The sequence below is a fragment of the Phasianus colchicus genome, chromosome 11 (assembly GCF_987193195.1).
Source record: "Phasianus colchicus chromosome 11, bPhaCol1.hap1.1, whole genome shotgun sequence".
Lineage (NCBI taxonomy): Eukaryota > Metazoa > Chordata > Aves > Galliformes > Phasianidae > Phasianus > Phasianus colchicus.
This window is the reverse complement of record NC_143446.1, coordinates 13,925,977-13,949,626: the sequence shown is the minus strand read 5'-3', so window position 1 is coordinate 13,949,626 and position 23,650 is coordinate 13,925,977. Positions and strand designations below refer to the sequence as shown.

The 23,650-nt window shown below is 42.0% G+C and overlaps 1 protein-coding gene across 1 annotated transcript in view; it reads right to left on the bottom strand.

Moving 5' to 3' along the window:
* Positions 1-23,650, bottom strand: part of PTPRG (protein tyrosine phosphatase receptor type G) — a 378,843-nt gene that overhangs the window by 65,545 nt on the left and 289,648 nt on the right. The window contains exons 9-12 of the mRNA XM_031606378.2: positions 11,890-12,074; positions 9,779-9,887; positions 8,507-8,556; positions 5,568-6,363 (exon numbers count right to left, since the gene is read on the bottom strand). Of these exons, the coding sequence (XP_031462238.1) occupies positions 5,568-6,363; positions 8,507-8,556; positions 9,779-9,887; positions 11,890-12,074 (1,140 nt within the window). The remainder of the gene's footprint in view (positions 1-5,567; positions 6,364-8,506; positions 8,557-9,778; positions 9,888-11,889; positions 12,075-23,650) is intronic.

The following is a 23,650-nucleotide window of genomic DNA, read 5'->3' as shown; positions in this document are numbered from 1 at the left end:
TTTGTTTGCATGGGAGGAAAATTAAATCCATTGTAAGCACAGCGCAGGCAAGAGTCCCAATGCACGCTAACAAATTCTGCAATGCTCATGATGCTCCTCTGACTCAGTCTACTGTGGAGAACACACTTATCTGACCCTGCCAACTCCATCAACTGCAGATGCGAGGATCAGAAAGTGCTCAGTGTGCTGAGTGCCAGAACTGCAAATGCCATTCCTGCATACTGACGGCTGGCCCTGACTTCCAGTTGGGAATGCCTAGGCAGTGATGTGCCGCAGAAAAACAGAAACCATTCCTGTGCTGGCTTTGAAGATAAAGTCTTAGGTGTTTTCCACTGCTTAAGTGAAGTGTTGAGAGAGGTTAAATAAACTAATGCCAGTAAAGCTGTTCTAGAATGACAGCTGGGGCTAGAAGTATAGCAATAGAGCTAGAGTGCTGGTGGGTGTCTCATTTAGGCAAAAAAAGCCTAAAAATAGGCAGCACACTGAGCAATGTGGAAAAAAGTTAAAGAAAACACACATAAAAAAGACAGATCCAGGCCTTTTTATTTTGCCGTTCATCTCATATCAAAACACATACAATTAAAAATGCTTAGAATTTAACTCTTTCTTTCCAAAGCAAGAATGTTGAGACATGGTAGCACCAACAGCATATCCTTGTAGGGGTAAAAAAAAAAAGGCTTAAAAATGGACCATGAAACTCAATTTTTCCTAAGAAATGTAAACAGTTTCCAGTGGCATATGCCTTCGTTGAATTAATTCAGTTTGCCTTTTACTGGCTTGGAATACATCCCGGTAGGATGGAATAAAAATTATTACAGTGTATTTGTTTCAGGAGGTCCTACATGACACAAGCCTCAGCACTGCTAAATTAACTTCTACGTCTGCAAAAATCTGTAACTTGTGCTTTTCTATGAAGCATTCATTCAGCAATGCCATCCAGGTCCTGGGATGGATGAGGCCATGGAATGGACAGTACTATAGAGTAGTGGGCAGTGAAACTCGTGTACAAAGGTCAAGGCATTCTACAGTCTACGAAACGTTCTGTTTTTCTGTTTATTCCTGGTAGTTGGTTACTGAGAATGGGAAAGTTTATATCCCTGAAGTTGCACTGCCTGCTATAGTAAGCAACTGTAGGTGCAATATATAAGGTATCTACCTTTTTATTTTGAAACTTCCCATTATCGTTCCTTGATGTTACACAAACCACCAGTACAAAGTTCTGTTTGTTGTACTGTTGCAGATCCCGATAACTACGACAATACACATTCTGCATGCCCAAAGAAAACCCCCACTGCAGAGCTGCCTCAGATCATCTTGTCACCTGAAAGAAAGTCAGCTACCAGCAAACAAAATTACTGACTTATACAAAGCTATTAGTTATTCAAATATGGAAGTGCAAAAACATATGCTTTTTAAAAAGATTACTTCCATACGAGCTTGTACTATTGCATAGCTATTTTCTACTTATTTCTTTCAAGGCATTTCTGCAGTATTCATACTTACAGGTTGAACGCAACATGGCATGGCTTTTCACTGTTTTGTAAACAGATGCCAATCATGTTTAATCCTGATGTTGGATAACTGAAATTCATACTGCTTGCATACTCAAATTGCTTTCAGTAATCCAATTCTTTTATATGCAAGCCATTTTACTGCTTGCTCATATAAGCTGCATGCGAAATGGCTCATATGCCACAGGAAAATACGGTTTAGTAATCCTTGCCATGTATGGAGAAAGAAAGAATTACACAGATGTTTAATTATCTTAATGAGGTTACCCCCAAAAGGCTTCTGTAACCTCAGGCCTGGCAAAGACTGCTTTATAAACTAAAATTCACTCTGCTAAAACTATATGCCTGGCTTCAAGTTTAATCTGCACACTGTGATCTCTCTACATGGCCCTCTCAGGGGAGGAACTCAGCATAAATGAGTGGGCACTGAGGGATGGGAGGACCCAGGTGAAGTTTCCATCAAGAGCCAAACCCAGGCCTCTGTTCTTAGTCCCAGTTCATGACTCAGGTTAAAAGCCCCATCCAGACATGTACTGCCTTGCTTACAACATCTCCTTTCTTCATCTCCTATCAAAAACAAAGGGTCTGCTCAACTTTTTGGCACAACAAACCAAAATGTTATTGGGTTGTATCCGCTGTAGCCTGATTAACCTCAATCATCCTACTTCTTTCTTTTTTTTCTTTACTTTCTCTCTCTCCCTCTCTCTTTTTTTTTTTTGAGCATCATTCTAATTGCTGCTTTTCTAATTTTCAGGTTTCAGAGTCACAGACAATGCTGAGCAGCTGTGTGTGTAACAGTTGCAGATCAAAGGTACAATTAGCCTAATGTGGGCAACAAAACAGAGAATGGGATGATCAGTAAAATGAAAGAGGAGAATGTAAGCAAGCGCTCAGTGACAGAAGAAAATCATTAGTGTTGGCCAATACCACCAGACAAGAAGAGGCCGATGCCATTTGGAAAATAATGACATGGCCTCAGGAGAGGTGTGTGTATGTGTGTGTGAAATAAACACTAAAAGAAAATGAGCCTTGCTGTACTAATTGGCCTTGCACTTTCCCCGTAATTTCTCTTGCGTTCCCTGTTCCCTTCTAATCATCCACACTCATGAGTACTTCCCCATTCTGTTATCTCCTCACAACTGCTAATTTGTTGCTATAGAATTAATTTTACAAGTGTACATTGTTATGAAACAATTTTCTGCCCTTTAAAATGATTAAACTTTCTACTCACAAAGACATTTTGGAAACTCTGACAGCTTTCTTAAAAGTGTTTTCCTGGAGAAAAAAATGCATTCAAAAAAGTTTCTGCTCTCTTATTCAGACACACCTACCAAAATATTTGGGCAAATTCTGATCAGGCAGGCCTCAGCTCTTCCCAGTCACAGCCTGGGGACAAGATGCAAGGAGAAAAGCCATGGCTGGATGGACTTTGGAGGACAAGATCCTCACAACTACGGAGATTCAGACTGAATGCCTCTGTCCCAAAGGCACTGAGAAGCATCTCAAAATCTTAGCAGAACTGAAGAACATTTGTCAACCATGGCAAGGAGTTGCCACGGTTGTGAACAGCCAAGCTTTTCCCACCTAGTAGTCAAGGACAAGGAATGAACAAGGGAAAATGGCACATGCAGACCCTTCTTCTCTGCACAGCCGCTCCTGCCTTTAGCTGCCAAACATCTTCCCCAGCATGCTGAGGGACCTCGAAGAAGCCAGTCTGGGAAGCTGAAAATCACAGAATCGTTTGAGTTGGAAGTGACCCTTAAAGTCTATCTAGTCCAACTTCCCTGCAATGAACGGGGACATAAAACATGGTACAGTTCTTCCCCACACACCAGGTACATCACCAGAGGTTTAACTAAGATTTAACTAAGGTCAGCTGGGGTAAAACAGATGACTCTTTCACCTATCTTATTCCACAGCTAATATGTGCTGGTTATTTCAGAATTTATTTCCTATGCATGGAAACCAGATTAGTAATATACAGTGATCTTCAGAAGTTATCCTACCCCCATATAAGCACGGAAAAACCTAATTTGCAGAGTCTTTGCAGACCAATCATCTTTGTGTGCAGTCTTCAGGTAGGGTCACTTCAAGCTTCCAAGCCTGCAAGTAAGCAGAGCTCTTAAAAGAGCTTGTCTGGTAGGAGGCAAAGCTGCATTGAACTACTTTCAGTGATAGTTCTCTGCATGCTAAAAAGAGACAGAAATCACTACAGACTGAGGGGATACAACCAGCAAGTACTTCTTAGCAATATGAATGATATTTCTCTCTTCATTGATTTTTATCTTCTTCATGGAACAAAACCCTATCTAATAAGAATCATTTTGTCACGATCTAGGTAGTAAGGCCAGCTATTCATCCTTCTTTCAATTTGTATTAGGCTAAGAGCAAGCCACAAGGCCTTCTGCCAGCACTTATATAAGGGGTGTCATAGTTGGGCCATCTAAGAAACTGGTGCAAGAGAAAACACAACGCAGAAGGCAAGAAGAACTAAAGATAGCTATTCCAGAAGCAGGTTTACTGATGCAGATCAAAATGTTGGGTAACAATGCTGAATGCTTACTCACAGCACTGCAAAGAACATTCCCTCCCTCTCACTAAAATGGTGTTAAGGGCAAATGGCGTGCTGAAAGCTGCCTGGCAGGCATCTCACATCATATTCGGTGGGAGCAATGGACTCTGAAGATGATTTTCAGGTGAGGAGTAAGAAAAATGGCAGTGTATTTATTAAAAGTAAAATAAAATTAAAAAATCAGCAAAATACGATGTAGGTTTCTTGGTTTCCTCATTAATCTGTTCTCTTACAGAACAGTTATGATTCACAGCATTACAGTCAGGTCAGCATTTCTGTAACAAATGTTATTAAAGATAGGATTTAGCTTTGTTTTTTAAATTGGTTCTCAGCTATAACTGAGTGCACAACGTCTGCATTTTTGTGTTTCTAAATGTAGGGAAAAATAAATAGTTAAGGTTTTTTCACAGTATTCTAACTCCAGACCTGCTTCGATGGAAAATGAAATTACAAAACAGTCTATAGATTAGCAAAATGAACAATAACAATCAAATAACAAACAATAAAAACATGCAGTATCTTATAAATGCTGTGGTAATACACATAATCACTCAGACAAACTTCTTGTTGTATCCAAATCCCAGGCCATACCCTGCCAACAAATCTGTATGAATACACTCCGTTTGCTCCTTGCACTTAAAATATCTGTTTTTCTCACCAACACCTTGAGATCCCCAGGAAGTAATATGTCTGTACCTAATGGACCTTCTGCACAGTGAGCTGGGAGCACCAGGGGATGCCTGCTTGTATAAGTAGCTCCTGACCATACAGGACTTGGTGTTCTGATAGATGCAAAAAGCCTGTACTTGCTGCGTATGATATGTGGAGTAGGTACATAAATCTAGAGTGGATGTATACAGGAGAACTATAATTCTTATCAGGACAAATGTAGCAATTCCATGAGCTCAGTCTGGCTGAGATGATTTCATACATAAAAGAAGGCAACCCCAGCACAGAAGGTGCCTTGTCTTGCAAAATCAGAGCATGTAGGTTTTGAGGTGAGGAATAAACCACCAATGATCCCATATTTGGGAGAATATCTGAATGCCCTATCAGGGAGAATCCTGCAGATAAACAAAATTAGCTTACAGGATACAGAGAAAGCCTCCCTTAAAACACCAGCTTGGCACAGCAACCACTCTTACAAATTAATTTCACAGCTATAGTTCACTGCATTTCCTCTTTTTAAAAAACAAAACAAAACTCTTCATGTAGCCTTTTCCCAAAACACTTTTTCCAAATTTTCTCTTCTATTAAGAAACACGAGTAGCAGAAATCTGTTGTAAGAAAATAAAATTATCATCCTTCTCTCTCTCCTCCTCCCAGTAACAATTTGTTGGTCGGGTCCTGAGATGATCTATCTAATGGGGAAGCCAGGCACCAAAAAAAATGTTGTACCTATTGGAAATCAGTAAGGAACGTGGTTTGTGTAACTTCCCAACAATCTTGTGCTTGTAAAAAGAGTTTCCCCGGAGGTCACTCACCTGGGTTAATGGTGATGAATTTGTTATCTGAGGGATGTTCCTCTGGAAACCTGTCATCCTTTGGGAGAGGTTTTCTTGTTGTCTCTGGTCTTCTTGGGATCTTTCCCAGATAAAGTTCATCGGTGAACGCTGGCGGCACTTGGGTGGAAGGGAGAGGCTGGGGCTGAGTGTCTGCTTCAGTAAAACTCTCCTCCTCAGGGTGTCCAGTCTTGGGAGCAACATTTTGGTTCGGCTCTTCACCCGATATGGTTTTATTTCCTTTGTCCTCAGCAGTCCAGTTGGGTGAAGCCGTGGCCACGCTGGGCTCTGTGCTATTGCGTGCTTCCGCCGCAGCTGTTGCCCTGCTTTTCTCCTTCTTCTCAGCCTCCTTTTCATCTTCTTCCTCATGCTCTCTTTCTCCATCCTCACTTTCACTCTTTTCATCCTTCTCCCCCTCCTCGGCTCCCTCGCCATCCTTTGTCAGTGCCGAGTCCCGCTCTGGCCCTGGGGAGGCAGCAGCAGGCTCGGTGGTGGCTACCACTGGCCGCCCGGCCTGCTTGCTGGGGGCGGCTGCTGTGGGCAGCCGGGTGGGCCACACGCTGCTGGGGAAGGAGGAGATGCCGCTGCCGCTGAAGCCCAGCCCCGCCAGCAAGGTGCTGGTCACCACTGAGGCCACGGTGGCCTGGCTGCCGCTGGAGGAAGGCCCCATCCCTGTGGCCATGGACACAAAGGAGAAGGGGAGCCCCGAGGAGGTCCAAGTGGAGGAGCCGGAACTGATGGGAGCCATGTCGGCTGAGGAGGCAGGAGAGGCTGTGGGCTTGAGGAGATCACCAGGAGCAAAGGGGAAGAAAACAGAGCATCAGTAGAGACCCTCACATGCTATCTGTGGTCATTTTCCCTTTGTTTTTCTCTCCCTTTCCACACTAATATTCTCTTATTTCTCTTATTTTGAGAGACCTGAACCACGCAGATGCAAGGCTGAACCAGGAACAGCACAAGCAACAGAACCACAAATGACTATGAGAGGAAACCTGTGTTTGCCATTTCTGAACAATCATTACCATAAAAAGCCTCTTTATTCCTTATTTTACAGTAGGACACTCTCCACCCACATCACCAGTGACTTGTGAGTAGTGTTTCCTCTCAGGGGTAAGAGAAGATTTAATGAAGCTTAATGAGTTTAGCTTCATTACTCACAGTGCTTTAATCCTCAGAATACAGAAGCTTAAAAATACAGTGTTACATAAGGGTTGTCCTGAAATAACAGCTGTGTCGCCAACATGTGCATCCATGGCTGGTGGGTTTGCTCTGATAGGAAACTGGCTCTTGCCACATGTGCTGTGAGGGCCTTGAGTAGTACTGTTTTAATTTCCTAAAGTACCTGTGAGCATCATTCTGCTAAGGACTGGTGCTGCAGCAAACATAAGATACTGCTCTCTTTAGAAAAGAGCTGCAGCATTACTAGCTGGGCACCTCTGAAGGACTTGCAAGGCATCAGGGTCTTTTTGGCAAATCATCTCTACCAGCACCATCTGACTGAAAGACCCACATATGGACTTCGTTTTCTCCATCCATGGGATTCTGCCTGCCCATATAAGTTCCAGCCACTGCCAGGTAGCCTGGAGAGCTGAGGGGAAGCAGAGAACAAACCACGAACTTAGACATCTCTGCAGACTGTCAGTGTTACCCCCATAAAGTCAACTTGGTGCTATATGCACTCACATGGATCTTTGCGCACAAACATGTATGTTCCACCTGAAATGGAGAACCTTGGTATATATAAGAGAAAGACAAACAATTCACCTCTCTAAATTATATGTAGAAAAAGATTGTGAGGCTAAGTGCATTTGTCTAAGGACAGGAAGCAATTATGTGCGAGAGCCGAGATCAACACTGTCCACATCACCTCAACGTGTTCTCTTTCTAACTTAGTAAGATCTGCTTCTTGATACTAGATTCAGGTGGAAAGGTGCCTACCATACAAGGACAAACAGGGGTTAAATAGGTCCTACTGACCATAAGATGTCTGTATTTCTGAAGCTGAAATCTGTAACTTAACAGTATTTCTGCATCTCTGCAATTCCCAGTTTCAATCAAGCCATGAGGTTGAAATGCTGCAGCAAAACAAGAAAGGCTCTCACATGTTATTTTTAACCAGCTGCAATCATAGAGTACCTGAGATCTCAAAAGCAAAGCTGTGCTTTATAGATTTCAAGTCAAAACTTTAAATAAGCATCTAAACTTTTGGATACTTATCAGTATGAATCCCTAAGGCACTGTGAGATTTGCTCATTGCTGGCATGTGCAGTCTCAAAGCTGGACTGGTTATTACAACCTGGCAGCAGATTTTATATATCTAGAACACCTCTATACATCATTAAACCAACATTAATCATTCAAATTCAACCTCTGTATGTCTTACTTGCTTACTAGGGAGTATATCAGACTGGAACAGAATAAAACCAGAAGCAGGGTACTTACACAAAATTCAATAGTATGAGCTCAGTTCATAAATCTGACTGAACGGTTTGGTGTACTGAATATTGATAGTTTTTTCAGTTATTGATAGTTTTGAGCTAAGATGCTGTGCATGAAGCATGATTCTTGTTGCATATACTTTTGGCTATGCAATTAGTAAGGACAGTTAAATTCGTTTCCACAGTCATTAAGATCACATATCCCCTCCAAATGCATTCAAAACATCTTCTGGAAGAATTTTTTCTAACTCACGAGACCCCAGTGGTCAAAGCCTCTCAGAATGTGAAGTGAAAAAGCCAAAATCCCTTCAACATGTCAGGTGGGTTCTGAGACCCTTTGCGGTTTGGTTTTGAGCAACCACCTCCCCAGGACAGCACGGGCTGCATCACATTCACAACATCGTGCTGCCACCTGGTGGGAACACTGCCCCGACTTCCCAGCGCCCATCAGCTCACTGCAGCGATTTATGACCCCCAACTTACCACTCCTGTTTTCACAATTCTGGTCCCCTCGAAAATTCGAGTAGTGTTAGCTGAGAAACAAAGAACAAGAGCATTTCAGCGGACTGGGAAGGGAGTCAGGAACTGACAGCCATATCACTATACAATTCTTGCTAAACAGTTGCTGAATTGCTACTATTAAGCCTGTCAACGGGGAAAGGAAATTGAGGCCTATGGATGAATCGGTAACCGAGGGCTTGGCAGGAAAATGTCAGAGAAGACCTGTTGCATGCAACGAAGTCCAAAATATATATGCTTTCTCAGTCTGGAGTTAAGGCAATTTTGGTATTATTCACCTAACTCTGTACTTGTGACTAAAGAGAGATGTGTTATTCTTTAACCGCTCAGGCCTGGCCTTTTTTTCTGCCTTTGTCATAATATTAGCCTTATATACTGCTATTTACCTAAAGTAAAACTATAATCACATTCTGAACAATGTTTTGAAAGCTCAGATTGACACTTGAACACAGCTAAAGATTTGAAATAAAATTTCTTTTAGGGGAGACTTGGAAGGAAACACAACATCTGCTCTCACTGTAGATGTGTGATCACTTCCAACACTTTGAACTAGAGCTCCCAGCGTACCTGGCAAAACGGCCAGTAACTATTTACTCCTTTAACTGTAATTTAATAGGTATCATGGTCACACCTCAAAGAATCTTTCAATTCTGCCATCTGCCTAAAAAGGTCATAATCAGTAACACACAAGTTCCTGACTTCTGCCTGGCGCCCAAAGTAAACTTCATAACACTATGCTGAGATAAGATACTAAGAAATTGTGAGATTTTGATTGGGCAGGACATTCCCTGTTTCCTGCTCTCCCTGCATTGTTGTTAACACCAAGCACATACTGCAGACACTGGGGCAGAACTAAGCTGTGTCCGTGTTGTGCGCACAGTAAAACATCTCTACGTGTGATTCTCAACATGAGACTGATCTACTTCTCCCTTTACATAAAGGGGATACCAATCATCTGCACATTCTGCTATAGCTGTGTTCCTGATGCGTAAGAATCTGCAATGGATTTATTCTAGAAAACTAATACCAAGAAAAGTTTTGCACTAGGCAAATTCCCATCACTGGAAATAAGACACTGACAGTCACTGGTTACAATATCAAATGAGCATTATATGCATGCATTCAAAAACATCATCTGAAATCATTCCACACCATATAGCATTCTGTAAAGAAAATGTTAAACACACAAAGAGTCACTTAATGTAAGAATATGTATGTACGTTTGGTTTTTTTTACCTTGAAAGAGCATAGTCTGGCTAAAGTCACTACGCATTTCATTTCGGCAAACTGCTTGAACTCTGAACAGATAAAGGATGTCAGGTGAGACATGGCTAATGATGGCCTTCTGTTTAAAAAAAATAGATATTATTCAGTTTTTTACCCCCACAGTACTGTCCATCAGTTTGAAATATATAAAGCATTGTGCTAACATTGTCTTACATGGCACAAATGTCCTCACTGATATCTGAGTGGAAATTTTCACTGGTTCCCCAAGAAAGGGCAAGACCAAGGTCAAAGGACTTCCCTGGGATACAAATGATTCACTCAAACCTTGCAGAATTCATTCTGTTTCTCAAGGAAGAGAAAGGAGGTGAATGTGCCCTATGACAGTTTTCCGCTCTGAGAGTCTCTGCTCTCAGAAACACCTACACTCCAAATTATTTGATCTTAAGGGAATTCAAATGAGATTTTTGTTGGCAGAGATGCAAGTCCCAAACCTGTTTTAAGCCCAGAAAAGGACAATATGTTCAAACCGACTATTTTGCAACCAACAAGTTGTGGCAACAACTTGATGCTGGTGGCCTGCAATGGCTCAGCACACTGGCTGGGATGCTGCTATACACTCTTACACACAAGATGCTGCCTTGCTGCCTTCCAGCTACTTCTCTGTGTTGCCTTAAACTGCAATCACATCAGTTCAGGTTTTCAAGCACAAAACACCAGTGGCTGTGGAGGTCACTTGAAATACCAGTGATCTCTTTAGCAAAACACTGTCTAGCTGTTTCAAGATGGGACAGCCCAGCTGTCTCTGCCAGAGCACTAAAGGCAAATTGCACTTTCCTCTGAAAAAGAGTTTCTTTCTTCTCTTGCCTCTAAAATAGACTAAGCTGTCGTTGCTTTCTTAACCTCCAAGCTCTGCTGCACAGCACAGGGTCTCACAGCAATTTATTTCCAAGCTATCACTCCATCACATCCCCTGCACTTTTAATTATTTCTTTTACATCAAACAGGATGCTGTCTCCATGCCCACCTCATTTTTGCTGATTAAGGCTCTCCTCCCTATACCTGATTAAAATGAAATCTCCCTTAAGAGTGCAAAGTTATGACAAGAGAGAGGTTACAATACATCATAACCTTGGGTGCCTTTCAATACATTCCTGTCTGGTTTTGTGAGGCACATCATTCCCTAATGTGACCCAGATAACAATGTCTAGTGGGGAAATTGAAAATATAAATGGAAAATGAAGTAAAAGAATCTTCATCTAAGGGAATAAGAGAAGTATTATTGTATAACTGATTGAATGGGCCCAGAGGACTGTGTATTTGAAAAAAAAAAATATGATAACAGTCATTAGGAATAACACTCTGTGCTCCTGCATTTTTCATGTGCATATACAATTACTGATTTCATTATTCTAGAGGCTTTCTTTGATTAACAATAAACGGAGGCCTTTCAAACCTGAATATGTCACTTTGATTTCATATGCAGAGAACGTTAAAGACTGGTACAATACTTGCTTCCACTTAGACAAGAATGACAAGCAGATCAAATCCTAAATGGAGGAGATAGATCAGTGTTTGCATCTGTGCTGAAGCTGTCTTGCTCTTCCCACTTTTTCTCTTACAGCAGGAGCGAGGCAGTGCATGCACAGAGCTACTCTGCAATAATCCTCCAGCCCTGACTACTGTTGGCAGCACTTACAGATCAGAAACCGATCCAAAGACCGCAAAGGGCTGTGCACAGGGAAGAGCCTGAACCCAGCAGCAGATTTTGGGGGATCGGGGATTTTAATGTGAAAGGCTGTGAGCTGAACAGAAGTTAAAAGGTACTCAGAGTCTGACAATTTCCTCAGCCAGCTGCTTCTCGGCAACAGCACATGAAAACGTGTCTGCAGATTTAGTCCTTTATGCACTCACATAAACTATAAATTCAGACACCAGTGTTTTGGGTAAGTCTGTTAGACAATGTTCAACTAATGCCTAACAATCTAATAGCAATACACTGCAAGTCAAATCCTAGTCTGTCTGTAATGTAACAGCTGCTTCCCTTCTCTGCTTCCTTCTGCTGAGAAGACAGTGTAAGGACAGTTTGATACATGTGTCTGGGGCTGATGCTGTGGTTTTACCAGGTCCTTGTCACTGTCCTTGGTGAAAGTCTTCTCCTTTTCATCTTCATTTTTAGTCCAACTGTAGGAGATCATGTAGTTCATGATTGGAGGGTGGTAGATGGTTTCTGGTTGGTTCCAGGTTACAAGCAATGCTGTCCTGTTCACAGGTTGCACTTTCATGTTGACTGGGGGAGTGCTGCAAGCTGAAAAAGAAAAATATGAAACTCTTGTAAATAACTGAGAGAAAACAAACAGGGAGAACTGTGCCTTACTCTAAGACCCAAGCTTTTTCTTTAATGCCCTTGCCTGCAGTAATAGCTTACACTGCAATCCACTGAGACCAATGGGATTTAATACCACCTGCAGCTGCTTTCTGCTCTCCAGAGTAAAGGGAGAGAGAGAATCCATTCTCTGCAAGCTGGCTGCTCAGTGCTTTGCCTTAATTTTAGTGCTAGCATTTGCACGTATATTTAAACCTGGTCACTAAAAAGTTTTGTATTTCCACATTCACAAGTTCCCTTACAGTAGAGCCCCATCTTTCCCGGCCCTTAGTCTCCTGCCATATGAAAGGAGAAAACTACCTGGTGTACTCTGTAGGCTCTGGCAGTAGTTGTATCCTCTAACAATGTGACATTGTTATGTCGGTAATCATCTTCCTCTTAAACCAGTACATCTTTTGTACACGAGAGGTTACTTCTTGCTCTTTTTTTCCTACATATTTTCCTTCATAGTCTCTGAACTGTTTGTCATTAAAATATCAGCTCAGGAAAGAGCAGCACCTGATGGCCCTCAGCCATCTCCTCCTGCTAGCAGGCAGGAGAACCCTCCAGCCAGCCTCCAAAAGCTGTGGCTTCCTCACCATACCCAGAGTGCAGGGACAGAAGTTGGTACATGGTTGGGACACAGAGCACAACCCACTCCCAGCTGCTGCAGAACGTATCTTTCAAGCAATTGAAATATGAAGGTCGAGGTACTAATGAAAAACACTAGATGGCACTCATATGCTATCTATAAAGTCTATCATTCACTTTCCAACTATGGAGTTTAGATATTTTTCAAGCTTTAAAATATCGTGTTTAAAATACACAGTTTGGGACAGATTCTCACGTTCACTTTCCAAATATGAACTCTGAACCAAGAAAAAACACTTGAAATGATGCCTAAATACACGCGCTGTGGCAAAGGAGATGATAAATTTTGGCAGGGAAAGTCAAAGTGTCACCAGCCCATCACATTGACACTGTTTCAGTTATTTTTCCTAATATGACTTTTCCATTCAGAGCCAGTCATTCAGCTTGTATGCATGCTGCAAGTAGGTGACTGCGTATACATTTGGACGTTATTTCACTTCTACAGAGTCTTGGTTGTACTAAAAAATCTGCTCCTAGGCCTGGAATTCCAGGTTGGTCTTATAGCTCTGCTGTTGCATTGCTGTTGCATAGAGTTCCGGTGAGGTAGATCTGCACTGCCCTGAAATGGATCTGAATCTTTTTTCCTGAAATAAGTTACAGTTCCTAAATAAAAGAGAGAGAACGCTGTACACACCAATATTACCAATGCAACAGAAAAACACCCAATAGCTTCATTCTGCTGGCAATGCAGCTGGGTGCTGAAGGAGGGGGCTGGACCTGGCTCTCAGGGCACAGCTGAGAGCAGACACCATTGCTGAGATTTACAGAGCTTCGTGGTTCTTGGTATGCCTCTCCATGCTCACCTCCTTCTGCTGAGACTGTCAGATCAATTCTCCTTTACATCACTGTTTACTGATAACGGCACTAATAAATCATAACTGCCCCCTCTGAAGCCCTTTGCCATCACAGAATCACTCCTCAAAATGCCATGCCGGCCTTCACCATTCCTCCTAAACAAATCCCATTGGAGGTGGTACCCAGGGTGAAGGAATACCCAGACCTAAAAGCCCATCTAGTCCTCCTTCTCCATGAGGAAATCCAGCGATTTATACAGTTAATCACGCATCAAATTGTTGTAGAAATAATTCAACCAGATAACCTTCATGAGAGACAGACAGATTACCTTAATTGCAATGCCCCTCTCAACCATCCCGTGCTTTTTCAGACAATGACCCTAAGCCACCCAACGGAGAGGGGACTGCCATGTCCTCTGCCCCACACCACTGTTCGCAGCCAACATCCACACAACTCTGAACAGCTCGTGACTATCAGAGGAGAGAAACAGGTGTGTTCCAAGGGTAAACGGAGACACACAGGCTCAACATTAAGACATCCTCTGCGACCGTGCATCGTGATCCAAGGATATGGGCACTTTAAGCAGCTCAATGACTGCAAGACTTCACTGAGACATTGCATGACTGGGGTGAGCTGCCTTCATGGCCAGCCAAAAGGAGATGGAATTTACTCTGCTGCTATTTCACAGTAAATAATGTTACAAACTTTTTATGACTTAGTATGACTTTGCTTTGCAATTCCTCAGAGGCACTTAGAAGAACCTGATGTAATTAAGTAATAACCAGCATTTTCTGTTCGCTCACTTTTTCTTTTTTTTACAGCTTATGAATGGGCAAAAAAAATATCCTTTTTATAAAATGAAACATATGGTTTTATTAATTTAACCAAACCTGCTCAGGACACAATGAAATAAAAAAACATTTGATCCAATAATTCAATTTGATGATTTAATTAAAGAGATGTGTAATAACGTAGCAAATGTCTGAAAAGCAAGAAAAAATGTAATGATTTGACCATTTATAAAACAACTGGCATTTTCCACAGAGGTAATTTTCCTTTCAATATTCTGTGTGCCTTGGATTTTCAGCAGAAGATTAAAAAAATTGCAGCTCTTCTCTTTTTTTTCTTTTCTTTTCTATTTTTTTTTTTTTTTTTAACACTAAAGAGCTTCTACTGATTCCACAAAATGTGTGCCTGCAGGACAAACAGAAGCAGAAAGAGGTTGGGTCAGGAAAGAGATGACTGAGTGTTCCTCAGGACTGAATCAGAATACACCAAAGAGAAACACGAGTGGGTTGGTGGGTTGGTCAGTGTTTTCTTTCAACCAGGCAACATAAGCAAAAAATCCAATGAACTCATGATGTGCTTCCAGCCCAGGAACCAACATCACACTGAAATGGCAGATTTCAGCTATTTTTAAGAAAGTATTACTAATGTTCCATGTTAAATTTGGATCCTAAGGGATACTAAAAATACTGAGGGAGATTTCAGGGTGTCTCTCTGTGGTATAATGGTACGGCACTGATATGAGCTGCTCAGGAGGTGGTGGAGTCATCATCCCTGGGTATGTTCAAGAACTGTGGAGATGTGGCACTGAGGGACGTGGTTGGTGGGCATGGTGGGGGTGAGTGATGGTTGGACTGAATGATCTTAGTGGTCTTTTCCAACCTTAATGAACACAGAGTAGAGATACTTGAACTAGCACTGTGTAGGTGTAGGGGTGATACCAAAGACATGACAGAGGGCCAGCAGACTGCCAGTGTCAGGTCCTCCTGGAGGCAAAACAGCCACTCTGGGGCCACAGGAACATCTCTGGGAGGCTCAGCAGGATGGGACATTTGCTGTACATCATGCAACAATGCCCTGAGTGCTGCATGTCCTGGAACTCTAAAAATAAAACCCAAAAGCTCACTCAAGCTTAGAGAAAACCTGTTTACCACTTGCAGACAAATGCAGCATGCTAATACAGTCCTAAGCATTGGCCAGGCCAGTCATACAGCACAGAATTATTTTCTTCGTGTTAAAAACATTCCAGTGGGCTGGAACAAACAAAATTAATTTAACAACTCCACATTCATCTCTTCCATAATTTGATTTGTGTGTTGTATTTGGCTACGTAACCTCCACGAGGCTTTCCTAACTGGAGCCTGATAAAGCTTAATCCAAAAGCTTCTGGCAGCTACATTTCACAGAGCTGAAAGACAAAAAGAAGGCTTATCATTTTGCAGAAATTAACCACTGATATTTAGATACACCCCTGACTGCAGAAAGGGCATGTCAGCGAGATTATGACAGCTTTCCTTTTTTGTTTGTTTGTTTTCAAAAGCAGCCTACATTTCTCTTTCAGAGAGAGAAATGCAAAAGCAGCCAAGCTTTCTGGGTTTCATTATGCTTTTTGCATATGCTACCTGTGGTTATAAGAACTACTTAGGGAAAGCATGAGAGAGCACAGGAGCTATATATGGCGTTATTCCTTGTACATTTTCTGCCTGTAACACAGGTATCTCACATGATGAATCCAGAGGTACTGAGCTCAGAGGGATTTATAAAATCCTCTAAAAATATTCTAAGTTAGCTTTTCTGTGCATAAAAATGTCACTACTTTAAACGCAGTTATTTCTAGCTGTGCTATGCCCTCTTTTGGAAAATCCCACTCTCTCCCTCCTGCTACATGTCTCAGCAACACAAACCTGCCATTCCTCTTCCTTGGTATCACGGGATGTGTATTGAAGGATGGAATTCTGACATTTTTCTGCACAGAAAAGCAACGTCCCAGTGAAGTTCTGAATCCCTCGTTGTGAGATGGGCACAGACCTTCTGAAGCAATTCATACACAGAGGGAGGAAACATATGCATATGGGGATGTGCCCATAGCATGCTACTGCCTGAGGACTGCTCAGAGGCAGCTAAAAGACAGCAACAAGGGTCTTGTGCTGCTTAGGTCTGCAGCTGCAGGCTGGAAGGTGAGAGGGGCTTCGCTTCTCATTTTTCTCACCTGTTTCAGACATATATGGGACTGGTGGCATGAAACTGTTCTTCCACTGCTAAGGAGAAGCAAAGCAAAGGTTTCTCCCTTGCAAAGCAGAGGGGACATTTTTCCCAATAAGGTCAAGAGAGGAGTAGCTGAGAGGTCAATAGGAGGTTGCATGCTTTTTTTCCTCATAGGGCAAACAAGTGGGCAGCCAAGCTGTTGAGGCAAAGAGGGTGCTTATTTCCCCTCAACCTCAGCACTGGGAAAGAGATGGAAGAGCCAGGTCTGCAGGACAGATGGAGCCCTTGCTGCCACTGCTGTAGTGACGCCCAACCCAGCCATGAGTTTCCCAGCTCATGTCAGAGGAGCCTGCAAACAGCGTAATCGATGCCTGCGCTATTGGCAAAACACTGTGCCGAGCTTGGCAGCATGCAGAAACCTGATTGCAGACAAGACAAAAGCAATGCTACCACCAGCAAAGGGAAGAAAAATGGTTTCAACAATATGTACACACACACATATATTCCTTCTCATTATCAGGCCCTCAAAACTATAAATACATTCACACTTGTTCTAATGCCATGCCAACATAATCTTGGTACCAGTGGTGATACAGTGCCAGCTCCAGCTGCCTCGTGTTGGTGCTACTCGATGGAAATGCCTGAGAAGGGAATCTGACCCATGACAAACAACAGCATTCTTTTGGCTGTCTGATTTAATCTTGGAGTTCAGCAAGGGCTGTGCTCCCAGAGGATAACAAATCGACTACGAGGATCATATGCAGAGACAACACATGCTCTAATACATAGAAAAGTGCTATGAGGCATACTTACAACATTTTCGCCCTACTCCTTTTACTAAATGCGTGCAATTCTTTTCTTTGCTTTAGCGTATGCTGTTAACTTCCTGCAGTACTTATAAATGACATTATTAATATATAAGGATAATTGCTTTAAAGAGAAGCATGCATTTTTCCTTTACCTTTGCCTGCACTTTGCCAGCAGGCATTTGCAGGCTCTGGAGCATGCTGTACACGCAAATATTTGTGTTGATCTACTTCAATCCACAGGCAGAATGTAGCTAGGAGACAGACTATTTATCTTCCCTGCTCTTACCTTTCACTATGCTTCAAACAAGGCTGTTTCTTAAGGTGTAAGGGACACTGACAGATCCTGCACTTGTTTTTTGAGCCCCATGAAGTAACCTCCTGAGCTAAACATGGGGCATTGCTGGCCCAGAGGCACTGGGCAGGCTGGCTTTGCCCCTCTTCTACCTGCCCATTTCCTGCAGTGAATGTATAACCAGCATTTGAAGCACGTTTGATTCATTCCTGTATGGCTCTTTCTAGCATTTGAGTTTCCATGGCATCACAGCAACTGATCCTATTTTTCTGAAAGGCATGGATTATATGTTTTACTAGGTTGTGTTTGAGCCCAAATATTTCATATAGTTCACAAACATCGTTCTACAGCTGTGGCCTGAATCCTTGAATCCTCAGCAGGCACAGAGCAGCTTTGCTCCATCAGATGCCATGCTGGGCTAAGCTGATGTCTGCAAGGGATCGGCTCTGCAAGCTCTGTGTTTATATTACACACACGTACATGCACACAAAGGGTGCCCTGTGTTTAAAATGTACATCTACATCCTTATATAGTGTGTTTGACGTAACACGTGGAATCACTTTCAGTGGCATGTTCTGAATCCACATGGGGAACAAGAGGGATTTCCTGCAGGAAGGATGCATATCTGCTGCTTTGGCCAAACTGCCCTTTCCAATGTCCTTGCAAGGGCTGCTTGGACCAGGACGCATAGGAGGAATGAGCCAATGGGGCCAGGAGAGCATTCTGGTACCTGCCTCAAGGGTGCCCAAAATCAGTGTGGGAAAGTGGCTTCCCTTTTGTAGCTTTTGCAGGTTTTTTCCAATGAGAAAGATGCTCCACAGGCACAGTACAAACCAACGTAAAATGAAGGCTAAAATTAAAATCAGTCCTTCTATGGGCCATACAGCTGGATCAGTGGGTACGCAGTGCAGAAATGAATTCCCAACAGGTTTAAGTGGAATAAATCATCCAGTTCCCTTACAAGTACTTGGCTCTTCTAGCTACAGTGGCAGCTATGAACCCAAACCTTTCACTCTATTCCTCCTGCTCTTTTGGTTATGCTTTTATGTGTAACATATAAACAAGCGCAAGCAGTTACTTACTGCTTATTAATAAAACTACTGGCATGCTGTCCACTATATTCAGGTGTAGCTCAATGCAGTGCTCACATGACAACCTCACAAAGGTTACAGTTGGTGAAAGCAGAAGCCTACAGAAGTATATGCACCACATCTTTTTGCACCTGACTTCCTTTCAAAATGGATCATTTTTTGTCCTGCAATGCTTTGTCTTCTACCTGACTAATACAAGACTATTTAGGCAGCCCCTCCTCTCCCACTTCTGCACTGTGCCCTCCAAGACAGCAGTGTACATGAGGATCAAGCGCTGCAGATCAAGACATGGACGAGAAAAGCGAATCTGAGATGGAACAGATGAGACATGCAGGAGCAGACTGATTTCTGCCTAAAGAGACAGGCAGGTACCCAAGGAACATGTCAAAAGAGACTCTCACAGCAGGAAGGGAATATACTTGCTCACAGCACTGAGGTGTAGTGGCAGCTGGGCAAGCCTCCAGTGCAGGAAGACGCAGGGCAAGCAATTAGCAGTGTGGTGTTACCACCCTGAAGTGCAACCTTTTGCACCCAGTCAGCCTGCTGCGCCAGCTGAAATCCTAATAATGATACATAGATTCATCTGCACCAGCACACAGCAGTAGGGCGCTGACCTGATTAAAGTACACAGTTCATGAAAGAGGAATGGAATGGGAAAGAGCAATCTTCATAACAATATGAAATCAAAAAGTAGGAAAAATCCAGTCATCCAAGGAAAGGGGGAAGAAGTTAAGCTATGAGGAAATCAACCTAGAAGACTGATTCTTCTCAAGTGCAAGAACAATCAAGTGGTAAACATATCATAAATTAACTAAAAATGTTCTTGCTCATTTGCATTTCCCCTAAGATATTTAAAGAAAACGAAGAGCATCATTTTGCTTTAGCAATTCCATCTTAAGATGTCAATAATGTGTGTTATTTTAAATTTACATTTACAATGCTGTTGTTTCAGAGAGGAGATTACAGTTATGCTATACAATATTTTGTGGCCGTTTAGGTTTGAATAAAGTATATACATTCTGTAGGAGTAGAACTTGTTTGCTAATCTCCTTTCTGTCCTCCCGGAGAGAACCTGAGGGCATGAAGAGACCATGAAGTTGTTTTGAGGAAGTTCTCATAAAACATGTGCATTTAGAAAGCAAAAACAAATTACTGGGAGTAATAACAAAGGCTCTAAATGAGGCAAATAACTTGTTCTCAATGAGAAATACTGCCATCAGAGCTCTAAACTATCTGTCTCAGAACGACGATGTCACTGCACTGCGCTTCATCTCCAGCAGAACTTAAGACTTTAGATAATGCTGCAGTGGAGATGCATTCTAACTAGCAATAGGACAAGAAGTAATAAACTTAAGTTGCATAAGAGTTCAGGTTAGATGTTAGAAACAATTTATTCTCTGAAAGAGTGATGATGCACTGACACAGGCTGCCCAGGGAGGTGATGGAGTCACTGTCCCTGCAGGTGCTCAAGAATCATGGAGATGTGGCACTGAGGGACGTGGTCAGTGGGTATGGTGGGGGTGGGTTCATGGTTGGACTTGGTTGTCATAGAGATCTTTTTCAGCCTTAATGGTTCTATGATTCTATGATGCACTCCAACACAATGATGCCATGCCAAAAACACAATACCTTCACAGGAAGCCTTGGTTTCTTTTCCAATGTCAGAAGCTCTGAAGTAGCGCATAGGAACTGAACTGTTTTGCTCAAGCAGTGCTGTATCTTTGACTGCAGATTGATAGCAGGAGCAATGCCTCCAGTGCAAAGCATGGGGGAGGGAAAATCCAAGTGCCTTCTGGGTGGTTTTAGTGGCATTAGGTTACAATGACTTCCAAATGGTATCACTACAGCTTACAAAGAGCTCTAAGGAAAATGATCACCTGCACATTACTAGAGAAATGTCCCAGCTGTTAGAATTCCAAGCTAAGTTTTACTAGAGTGAATTTATGACTGCTTATTATTTAACTTAGCCTAGGATCATAATTAAAGATGGTACTCTAAGGCGAATTCCCACTGATGGGAAACAGCATCATTTGAGACTCCAGCAAAGAGTAATCAGACACCTTTGGGGAAGTAATCAGGCATCTGTGAAAGAAAACTCTGATGTCAAGAGCCCCTCACATGGGATGCTTGTTTAAGTGTTGGGAGGCTTGCAGCACGTTTAATGAGACAGAAAGGTTAAAGGTTTTTTTCTTCCAGAGTTAAAAAACATAAAGAGAAGAACCAACATTTGATGGTTCTAATTAGCAGCAAAATAAAATGGGCAAATATTGTCGCACATGGGGTACATCCTGAAACAAGGAAATGAAACGCCTTTTTCTCCTGAGCTTCCCTACCTCCATCTAACTGAAGCAGGTAAGGTTTTGTAAATATCTAATATCTCTCTCCTTCATGGGACAACATAAGAGTGTACCAAAGAATATGCAGGATCAGGTCCTTATACAGGACAGACTTTTATGTAAGAACTCTGTCCATCAAGGGCGATGTACACCATGAATCTGACAAATAATTAGCAGTAACTGTCTGAAAGCTGCCTATGGAAAGCCATGAACACAATTCATGAAGGATACAATTCTGAGCCACAGAGGATAGGACTGATAAGAAAGGAGAAAATTTTAACAGAGATATTTATTTGCAAAAATTCAAGCACTGCCACTGGCTGTTATTCACAGTATCCGGTGAACATTTTACAAATACACTCATGGTTTAGCATGTCTGTACAGAGAACCTCAAAATTTGCAAAGCTTTATATTAAATGGTAGTGTAACACTGATGAGTCCTCTGGTATGATGGTTTATTATCTATCTACCAGCTGTTATTATTATATAGCTGCATTGTGCATATCTTGAATGGTGTATTTCAGAAATATTATATTTAAAGGCAGTCTGTATGGTTTCTTAAAACAGCTCTTGGGTCAACTTTAGAATTAAGTTCAGTTCATGGGCTCTGATTTAGCAGAGATCTTATGTGTAGGCTTTTAGCTCAGGCATACAAGAACTGCTTTAAATTAGCTTTCGCAAACAGGAGGAAGGAATGAGATAACAGAACCAAAGAAAACTCCTCCTACTAAAAACCAACACAAAAGGAAGCTGGAGTTTCCACTGTCAACTGGAAAATTTGTCCTCTACGCTGTTTCAAGTTAACTACAATATTTTTGCCATCTTATATTCTGGTTGTTGTAAACGGTGCCATCTCCCTTTAATGCCTCTTTAAAATTAAATAAGAAGAAAAGGAGAGTAACTACAAAAGAAAAAATGCAACATTCACATTTAGCTCGCAGACTGGACCCAAATTCATTGGAGCCTGCTCTGTGACCTGAGATGGCTTTGATAGCAAGGAAAAAACATTCCCATTTGCTGCCAAAGGGTTCAGGATCCCACGTTTATCAATGGACAACTGCAAAGCCTCACTGCTTTGCACTGATCTGAAGCTCGCTATTCAGCAGGGAATTCTGAAAATTATTCTGAACATTATGCAAATTGTTCTGGGCACATTTTCCTCCAAACTAAGAAAGGCTTACATAACAAACACTATACTGTTTTCTAGATTAGCACTACTGCCCACAGACTTAATAGTGTGTGACAGAAGAAACAAATTGCAAAAATTCACACCGACAAACAAATCCAAACTTCCCCTCCAGAGCTGAAGACCATCACAAACCATACTACCTTGCAGGAAGTAAAAGACACATTTTCATGACCTTGTCCTCTTCTGCAACATACAAACTTAAGGCCAGGAGAGTATACAGGAGGTAACATGTGACAGCCATTGGTCACATTCCTAAACACAATGTGGAAAGCACTGAGATGCAACTGTGAGGTATGCAGAAGATTCTGCATAAAATAAATTTGTTATGCTAACCCCACGCTCTTATATTTGTATGCTAGACTGTCTGGCTGAGCAGCACTCTGTATTCAGCTTCTTGGTACTTTTGCATGAATGACATTGTATAAAGAGGTACTGTATTTACTAGCTGAATAAACAATAGGTTTTGCTTTCACTCAAGTATTATGACTTCAACTCATTTTATTTATATGTCAGTAGTTCAGAATGTGCAGTGGTCCAGGCACATCATCACTGTTCACCTTTGTCAAAGAAGGGGCCAGAAACATCCACTTTGTTATATCTCTAGAACAGCTATAACTCATCCCTGTAACCTTTGGAGAATACGCAACAAATTTTGTGTTAGTAACACTGCAGCAATCCATTTATTTTTAAATTCATGAAAAAAAATACACCTATTTTCAGTGTCCCTTGGTGTGCACACAGCCCAAAAAGTGACAAGTTGACAGAGCCAGTACAAAAAGACTGGCTGCCCAGCCATTACCTTCCGATAGCAAAAACTCAAGGGAAAAAGAAATCACTGACTTTAGCATCATCCCTGCCATTAGATGGCATACTGAATGTTGTCAGATCACGGGAAGGGGGATAGTAACTCCCTACCTGAGTCTAAGAAGCATGATGTAAGCTCGAGTATAGAGATTACAGGACCTGGAAATGCTGGGAGAGGACCCAAGGAGCACTTTCTCAGGAAACTACTCCCCAGACATGTAAGATGTTAAGCACCCAGGCACCAAACTATCCGAGGATGGATTCATCTTTATGCAGCTCCCTTGATCCAGTGAGCTGGCTTGCATCACGTTAACTAAGCCACATGCACTTGGCTGAATCTGAGTTGTAAGAGTCCACAAGGAGCAAAATCAGTAAGAATCATTCCAGTTACTTCAAGTGCCCCTTCAAAATCAATCCTTCCAAGTTCAAGGTGACCCCATTAAACACAGACCTTAGCACTCATAATGCCCATAATCGTGGGTTTCACTCATTTACCGTGTGGGGTAAAAATCACCTAAAACATTTTTATAATTTTAAAAACCTTGCAGTGAGGAAAGGAAT